At 40.7% G+C, this 9621-nt stretch overlaps 1 protein-coding gene across 2 annotated transcripts in view; it reads left to right on the forward strand.

The window, feature by feature from the left end:
* Positions 1-8886, forward strand: part of rxrgb (retinoid X receptor, gamma b) — a 34413-nt gene extending 25527 nt beyond the window's left edge. For both annotated transcript variants that reach the window (XM_083887593.1, XM_083887594.1), the window contains 8 exons: positions 2544-2688; positions 2986-3165; positions 3387-3547; positions 4855-4984; positions 5256-5388; positions 6099-6190; positions 6869-6974; positions 8375-8886. In XM_083887593.1, the coding sequence (XP_083743719.1) occupies positions 2544-2688; positions 2986-3165; positions 3387-3547; positions 4855-4984; positions 5256-5388; positions 6099-6190; positions 6869-6974; positions 8375-8522 (1095 nt within the window). In that variant the 3' untranslated portion in view covers positions 8523-8886. The remainder of the gene's footprint in view (positions 1-2543; positions 2689-2985; positions 3166-3386; positions 3548-4854; positions 4985-5255; positions 5389-6098; positions 6191-6868; positions 6975-8374) is intronic.
* The last annotated feature ends 735 nt before the right edge of the window (positions 8887-9621 follow it).

A 9621-nucleotide genomic window follows, 5' to 3' on the forward strand; every position in this document is an offset into this window, starting at 1 on the left:
TTAAATACTACGATTTTTATTTCAAAACTACATGATAACAGTCAAAGCTATAATCTGTAGCACTGTCTTAATTCTTGAAATCCCCTTCATGTCCTGAGAGACATCAATAAATAAAGTCTTCTGGGGAAAAAAGAAAAAGAAAAAAATCTGGTGTGTGTAGAACTCGTAAAATACCACCAACAATTGTATTTAAACCAAACGCATTGATTCACTGTCATCCCTCACCTCATCAACATGAGGTGTTTTTTTCTGCATGTGATTCAGCCATGATGTGGTCAGTGTCAACAAAGCTGACCTCACTCAGCTTCTGTCTGTGTTTGAGTATTTCGAGACTGGATTGCAGTGGAGAGACTCCAGACTCGTACTGACATACACAACAAAAATGTGTTGTTTTTCTTAATTGCAATTATGGTCCGTAGCTTTGAGAAACACAAGCTTACAGAGAAGTAGATAATGTACACGTCTGGCCCATTAAACCTTACATGTGTGATGCAGTATGGTCTTCATACCATGTGTTGTATAAAGAATGTATGAAACATCAATAATCTATATACAGCGCTTGTAGCCATTTTGGCACCAATGTGTCATCTGTCGTCTGAATGCACCCAAAAAAGGTGTATTTTTTTTGTTTTCCAAGTCATAAATGGGTAAAATTAATTATTTGTGAAAAGTGTGGAAGAGTGCGCTGAGGAGGAATAACTGTGAGCTATTGACTCACTGATGAGTGAATGCACGGGGGGCTGAATGCTCATTTAAGTGTGACCATCTGTCTTTGGGGCAAATACAGCTGAAAGAGGCCAGTGGCAGTGGAGAGAAAATAGTGTTCTGGAAAAACTGAAAGAAAGAGAAAGAAATATAAAATCTTGGCACACTCTCCTCTGCTGTAAGGTCACATACGTAGAGTGTGTCATCAGAGGATAGTCGTAAGAAAGTGCACTTGGTAAATAAGTGATAAGGACAGCCTGATGCAACTGTCCTTTACGTTTGTCAAGACAGGGGGGGCCTTACAGTATGTAGGTCAGTGTTGTTGTTTGCAGCTGGAGTGCAGGTGTCTGCACATGTACAAATAAACAAACATGAGTGTGCAGCATGTGCATGCATCCTCCGCTGGCTGTCACCAGCAGCAGAGGGTCAATGGGCTTTAAGAAGGCAAGAGGGAAAAAGAGAGATGTGTTCAAGTCAGACAACATCTCAGAGCTGTAGAGCCTCCAAAACAGCATTTGATTGTTGGTTTTAAAACAATTTACAATTTAAAATTTAGTTTACATTGGCAGAAATTGAGATTTTTGGAAATAATGCACTCCCTGGTTGGATATCATCAGGCTCAGTCAACACTTTCACTTTCATCATGGTCATCTGTATCAGAGCAGAAATAATTGCTCTGAATTTTCACCATTGTTGTTTCTCATTATCAGTACAGTAAAAAATAAAGATAAATCTCAGGTTTGAATGTGTTTTTTGGGGGGCCATTGGATGTGTTTTTAAGAAGCGTTCACTCCTGGGTGAAATGACTCTGCAATGCATGCAGCTTTTTTTATCGGCTTTGTCGCTGAAAAGGAGCATAACAGGAACTTAAGAACTGGGTGAATGTGCTAATTTCTTCCTCGTTTGCTCTATTTCTGTTTTTTCAGAGATGAACAACTTCTGGCGCAATGCTACAATCCATATTTATCTTCCAATCCTTAATAAACTAAACAAAAAAAAAAAACTTAAACCTGGAGTGGAACCCTAATGTTATTGGTAAAACATGGTCCTACTCATGTCTCATGTCAACATTAAGCCAGGTTTATTCAAGACATACACATGTTGTATGAGTTAAACAGGTTAACAGCTTACTAATATAGAAGACCAACTTTCAGTTACAATTCAAATGTCAATTATCACAGAATCTGACATAGACTTTTGTACAGTTCTGTAGATTTTATCCGAAAACCTTTTAAATGATAAACATAGTTGTATGAATGTAGCTTCACGGTTATCTTCAGTAGGTTGCGCACACGGTGTTGTCTCTTGAGATCACATGAGATCAAATACTGTCTCTTTGAACCTGCATGTAATTATAAGAAGCCTTTATCTCGTAAAAATTAATTCTCGATTCGATCAGACGTTTCAAAATCTTCATCTTCTCACTTCATTTTCAAATGTCCTTCACTCTCCAATTTAGAGAACTTACACAGGGGCGCCCTCTGGCTGCCGTGTCTGAGAAATGCATCTTCTGCACACGTGACTTCAACCTTTTCCTTGACAACAAACATTAAAAAACCAGTATGACAAGCCTCAGACTGAAGCCTCTGCTCCTCCCACAATGTGAGCATGTGATCACACCCTGCGACATATTCTCAATAAAGTGTGTGGGTGGGGAGAAAATAATAATATGGGTGAGCGGAAGACAAACTGAGAATATAGAGGAAGAGAGAGAGCGAGAGTATCATAAGACCTGCCTCAGTCTGCTCACTCTTGTTTCCCTTCTGCTTCCCCTTCCACTGTGGAAGCTTCAACTCTCTGTGTCTCTGTCTCCGTTTGTGTCTTCCTGTCATCCTCAGATGAACTCTATGAACAGTGTTAGCAGCTCGGAGGACATCAAGCCTCCACCAGGGCTACAGAACATGGGGAACATCAACTACCAGAGTACAAGCCCAGGGGGAATGTCAAAACACATCTGCGCCATTTGTGGGGACCGCTCCTCAGGTAATGTTAGAGGGTGAGGATGGAGGAGAGGAATTTGCACTCCCACTCCCCGCAAACATTGCTTGATTGGAGGAAAGATAACAAGTTGATTTCAAGGTGATTAGTCAGACTGTTTGTCAGGATTATCTGCATATGTTTTTTTATTATTTTAAATTATAGTGCTGTTACTGAGTTATGAATGGACTTTATTCTGATTCCAACCTGTGTCCAGAAGAGGGTCAGAGACTACACGTGCAGTGAGGTTGTACGAGTGTTGGCTCGTGGCAGAACTGATATGGTGGTCTTTGTTTTCCACAGGAAAGCACTACGGTGTGTACAGCTGTGAGGGATGCAAGGGCTTTTTCAAAAGGACTGTGCGTAAAGATCTCACTTACACGTGTCGAGACAGCAAGGAATGCCTCATCGACAAACGCCAGCGAAATCGTTGTCAGTACTGCCGCTACCAGAAGTGCCTGGCCATGGGCATGAAGAGAGAAGGTGGGTCCATGATATTTAATCTTATTGTCCAAACCATACAAAAAAAACTTATAAGAGTAATGTATTTCAATTTTCTGGTGCAACCTTAAAAATGTGCGTTCAGCATATACTGCACAACTGAGTTTTGTAAATGTGGGATTATGATGCCATCAAAAACTATTTCTGAAGATAAAGTCAGTCATTGACCTCCTCTGTGTGTGTGAATGTGTGTGTGCATGCAGCGGTGCAGGAAGAGAGGCAGCGTGGGAGGGAGCGAGGGGAGAGTGAGGTGGAATCTACCAGCAGCTTCAATGAGGAGATGCCCGTGGACAAGATCCTGGACGCTGAAGTCGCCGTGGAGCCCAAAACAGAGACGTACAGCGAAGGCAGCCCAGGAAACTCTGTAAGAATCACAGACAACACTGATTAGGACTCCCACCAAACAAATCAATAATTGGCGTATCATGCTAACACTTCTGGGGTACCAGTGTAATGGTACAGTACTGCACGGGTGGAGCTAGACCCACGACAGTCAGCTGATTGGGCGACAGAAAACCGGCACACCCTAAAGTAAAAAAAAAACAGTAAAAACCCTGCTGTATGTTCTCTGCTGCCGTTTGCTGTGTTATTGTCTGTTGTGCCGAGTTCGATGTCGTTGTTCATTGTCGGCGCACTGGTAGTGTTACGCTATTATCTCACTGCTGCGGGCAAAGGCCATCAGCGAACACCCCCGCCTACCAAGTAAAAAGGTACCATTCTGGGATGAAACGCAAGGCTGACCGAGGGCTTTAGCATTCCAAACAGTACCGTACTCTACCGAACTGAACTGTACCACGATGGAAACATGGCTAACAAGATTTCTGATTGTTTTAGCTTCTTAAATGTGAATATTTTCTTAGTATCTTTGCTCCACATAGCAAAGAAATCATTAAAACTGAATCATTTTGGTTTTTGGACAAAACAAGTCATTCGAGAACATCGTCATTTCCAGGTTTGGCAAACACTGATCAACGTTTTTTAACGTTTTCTGACATTTTATGGACCAAACGATTAATCGAGAAAATAATCGACAGATTAATCGATAACGAAAGTAATTGTTAGTTGCAGCTCTACTCTACAGTGTCTAACTGGCTTTTTGAACCAGATAACCTCATAGAGAACACAATCAGTCTAAGTGAAAATAAAACAAATCTCGACTAAAACACTGATATGTCATAGCGAGATTCAAATGATCTGATCAGAAGTTGAATCTTGGCACAGAATGCAGACTCAGTGAAAGCTGAACGCTGCTCCTGGGTTTGTTTGTGCTGTTTGCCATTTGTAAAAATTTGACTCAAGAACCACATTCAAGACCTGACACCTATATTTGGAAGAGTCTATAAAGTGTGCGAACAAACCAACTTACGAGAGTACTATGTACAACCCTGCGATATATATCCTACTGCACAAAGCTCATGTTATTGTCCTCTGGTGACACCGTGCGAGCGGTCAGTCAACTTTGCAATCATTTTTTGAAAGTGACTTCTAGTGAACTTTCACAAGACTTATGGGGAATTTGTTGATTTGCGAAGCGTCTAAAAATATCCACACAGCTGCATGTGCTCACTCTTACCGCTGACTGCAGAGTTCACACGTCAGTGAAGGGAGTTCACTGATGAAGCAGTTGTTGACTGTATTGTTTTAACATTTTCTCTCCTTGTTCCCCTCTAGACCAACGACCCGGTCACTAACATCTGCCAAGCAGCAGACAAGCAGCTCTTCACTTTGGTGGAGTGGGCGAAAAGGATCCCACACTTCTCCGAACTCCCCCTCGACGATCAGGTTATTCTACTACGAGCAGGTAGCCCCGACAAGCGACATGTGTTTTAGTATTTATTTCATGCAGAAATCAAGCCTCTCTATGACCCAGCTGGTGCACCCACTCCAATGCCATCCAACTTATTTATAAAGGACATTAAAAACAACATAGTTGACATAAAACACACCACACATTACCAACTGCACTATTTTCCAAGTCCTGACAGTGTAGTGTGCGGTTGCACCAGGTGGCGACCTCTGCTGGTGAGACAGAAAGACGGAGATGTGACGGATGTTTTTTGTTTTGTATCCAGGCTGGAACGAGCTGCTCATTGCCTCATTCTCGCATCGCTCAGTCACTGTAAAAGACGGCATCCTATTGGCAACAGGCCTACATGTCCACAGAAGCAGCGCCCACAGTGCTGGAGTAGGCTCCATCTTTGATAGGTAGGTAGCAGAGAAGGACACCATAAACCTGTTCAGACCTGGTATTAACATTCGTCCTCAGTTATCCTATCACATCCATTGCACTAAATATGGGTTTAAAAGGGGTCCTGGTACCCTTTAAAAGGGTTTTGTATTCATATTCCCTTATTTTCTATTCCTGTGTTATTTAATGAATAAAGTATTTTGATTCTGACGTGTCCACATCCAAATTGCATGAAAGACATCAATCTGTGGTAGCTTCACAGCATTATTACTAAATTAAATTATTGGTTCTGGTTACCATATAATTTCCTTTCTAATGGTTAAAAGTGTTTTCATTCTCCCTCACTCTCTCTCTCACTCACACGCGCACATACACGTGCATGCGGACCGAGCAGGTTCACAAAATCCGAGCATGTACGTGTTCACATAGAAAGCATTTTAACATTTAGAGATCTAACTATGATGAGATTTAATACCAGGTCTGGATGAGGCCACTGTCTTATAAGTGAAATTTCATCCGTTGATAGCCTGTCTAGGTTTATTAGATTAAATGTCTTTAAAAAACTTGTGATTCTGGTGGTGCAATCATCTGGGAGTTCACTGTGGAGTCAGCAAACAGATTATAAAATCATTAAGATCAATTTGCAGTCACAGGTCGACCAAAAATTGTTCATCCACTGATTATCAGTTCATTCTGTGACTCATGTTATACTGCTGATTTCCTGCAGGGTCCTAACAGAGTTGGTGTCCAAAATGAAAGACATGCAGATGGACAAGACAGAGCTCGGTTGCCTTCGAGCCATTGTCCTCTTCAACCCAGGTCAGTTTACTCATCCGTCCTCAACTTTTTTTTTATAATAAAATACATAACAGAATAAACAGGGCATGTGAAGCATGTGGTTTGTCTGATTTAGAGTTAGACTTTATGTTGTTATTCACAATGCAGTGATTCAGTCTGTACTTTTTTGTTTGTTAAAATCCTCTTCGTGTCTGTATAGCCATCAAATAATAAAGAATTTGGAAAAATGCGGCGCACTAGACAAAACTGGAAACTATTACATAAATTGTTGTTTTCAAAGAATCCTTTTAAATTTGGCACAAACATTCACTTAGACTGAAAGATGAATGGTTTGGATTTTTGTAAGGTCGCTGTGACTTGAATTATTATTATTATTATTTTTTTACATTAAGAATGCTTTTCAAATTTGAATGAATGAAATGAATGATCACTGGGACTCCTAGACTAATAATTACATTTGAGTGGCCACAGATCAAGGACATGGTGGTGCAACAAAAACATGCTTTTGGTCTCTTGAACATTCTATTTCATTTAACTCAGCATACACATGTACATGCACAAAGTATGGAAAAAGAAGAAGAGGTTTGTTAACTGAAACTGTTGGTCAATGTGCACCCGTGTATTGTTCTCAATCCAAGTTCTCCACGTCAGCATTTCTTTGTATTTGTTTGCGACTGTGAATTTATTTTTATTTTTCAGATGCGAAAGGTCTGTCAAACCCACCAGAGGTCGAGGGACTGAGGGAAAAAGTCTATGCTTCACTTGAGTCGTATACAAAACAGAAATACCCAGACCAGCCTGGCAGGTAGGAAATACATGGCATTGAAAGATTCATCAGTAGAATCACCATTCGTTGTGTTTGCACCGGCTCGACTCAACTCGACTTGGCATGGCACGGTTAAGTTGCATTACCACGAGCAAAGTACCTGGTAGCACGTATTTTTTTAATACCGGCTCTGGCGAGGTGCCAAGCGAGCTGAGGCGATACTATGCGTGACATCGCCAGACTGCAGGCCACTGATTGGTCAGAGTGCCACTGGAAGAGGTGTCCGACACAACAATCAAGCCGAACAATGCCGAACTGTAGATCAGTTAAAAAGACTCAACAATCCTAAAAATGTGGGCTAATCTCCAACAATTACCAGGGAAATGTCTAAAATCTAAATATTTAACAGAGATGCCTTGTGTATTTAGCGACAGCACCACTGTATTTCAGTCCGGTGACTGTGTCAGACAGAGTTTGTGCTTCGGTCATGGAGGAAGTACTGAACAATCAGTTTTATTTAGCCGATTCTAATGATTCAGTTACACTGAAAACAACTGCTTTACAAGTCACTGGTCACTTGTTTGAGACTAGTGACTCCCACCACGTTAAGTAGGTACTATTTTTGTGGTGGAAAACCAACCTAGACCGTGTCGTTCTGAGTTGAGGCGGGGCGGGAACATAGGTGGAAAAAAGGGGCTATCGTTAAAATGTATAAAATGTGATGTCAAATTGACTTTTTTGGTTGAAAAATATCCCTAAATTTCAAGAATGCAGTTTTCATGACAAGAGACCTCCTGCTAACTAAAATGCTCTGTTTGATTGCTTAATTAATTGTTAAGAATTAGTTTAGGACCCAAGAGCAGGCAGGTGAGGAGATGTGGCAACTTTCACAGTTTGTTTGAAAGGGTTAACAATCTTGAGGGAAATAGTTGAGGTGCCTGTAGTAGAGGCAGCGATCAGCATCAAACAGAGGGAGGGTTTAAGCATCAATGGCAGCATGCCCAGGGAAGAGGACAGGGATTAGTAAAAGGCAAAACAGCAAGCAGCAATGTATTCAGGAGAGCTGTGAAATTTAGTTACCTCATAGTTGACTGTTACGATTTGGCGATGAGTGACTGCAGGGATAGGAGCTGATGAGTGGATTGGAAGCAGGTGTGCTCTCGCTGCAGGTGAGCTGATTGCATGCTGGAGGTAGACGCAGGAGGAAAAAGGAGGAGACAATTTTACTGGCGGTAGATCACAGGTATATAAATGTGGCATATTAATGTCACAAAGCTTTAGCCACACTCCCAATCCTTTGACCTTAAAGGAAAAAGCTCTGTAAAATGTTCATTATTAATCCTGACGTGAACATAATGATAACCTGAGTTATTCTCTTGATATTTGTAAAAACAATTGATGTCTTATTATATCTGAAGCTTATTTTCCTCCGTCTGCAGGTTTGCTAAACTGCTGCTCCGCCTGCCTGCCCTGCGCTCCATCGGCCTCAAGTGCCTGGAGCATCTGTTCTTCTTCAAGCTGATCGGGGACACGCCCATCGACACCTTCCTCATGGAGATGCTGGAGGCCCCTCATCAGATCACATGACACCAGTTCCCCCTGTCCCTCTGTATATACTCCCACATTGTGAGCAAAATGAAGATAGAATGGAAAATAAGACTTGATTTAATCTGTAAAACTGCATATTTTGTACCAAGCAAAACATTGTAATTAAAAGATGTATTTTGATGCTGTGGGGAGGGTGAGGTGGACTGAGTCCACCGTTCAGAAAAAATGAATTATAATACACAGATTTATTTTATAAATGCATAATTTCAGGTGTTCGTTGAAAAGATAGCCAATACAATTTTGAGGAATATCATTTTATTCAACAAGGACTTGAATAAAATGAGAAACCATCCCTGCAATTTCTTAATACACAATTGAGAATTCAAAAAATAATAAAGTTATTTAAAAATGTATCTAAAATCAGTGTTTGTATTGTTTTAATTTGTGTCTTTGTTTGAGAGCGCACACGCACGTCCAAATTCAATACATTAATTGGTCTTGTTTTTGAATCTGCATTGACCTACTTATATATTTTTTTTTTTTTTCTTGTGAGCTGATTTTCCTTTTGGACCTGACAACCGTGTTGTTTTTCATATTTTCATGATTGCACCACTAGATGGCACCCGTAGAATACAAGAAGTACACTGAAGACACAAACTACACACACACACAGTCTGGTTTCCATGACTTCAGAGGACATTACATTGACTGACATTCATTCCAGAACAATGACTCGGACCTTAAGCATTACTACTACTGGCATAACAATAACCTCATCATGTCTTCGACTTAAAATGTAATCTTTTACGTTATGAGGACTTTTGTGTGAACAAACACACACACACACACACACGCACACACACTGACGCTGACTACCATTCATTTTGACCCTAACCGTAACATAACCAGTTAATGCCTAACCATAACCACAATTCAAAGAGGCAACAAATACAAGCACATTCATATTAAGTAAAAGTTGTGATAAATATACTGTATGTAGTAAAACAACATCAAGAATGACAACTGCTGTGTGATGAGGAAAGAGGGGGCTAATGCTATCTAAATGCTAACTGCTATCAAAAGAAGCAGTTAGCATTTAAATATATAACAGGCAATATATTTAAAGGTTACAACACGT

The sequence above is a fragment of the Microchirus variegatus genome, assembly GCF_963457635.1.
Source record: "Microchirus variegatus genome assembly, chromosome: 4".
NCBI classification, from domain to species: domain Eukaryota; kingdom Metazoa; phylum Chordata; class Actinopteri; order Pleuronectiformes; family Soleidae; genus Microchirus; species Microchirus variegatus.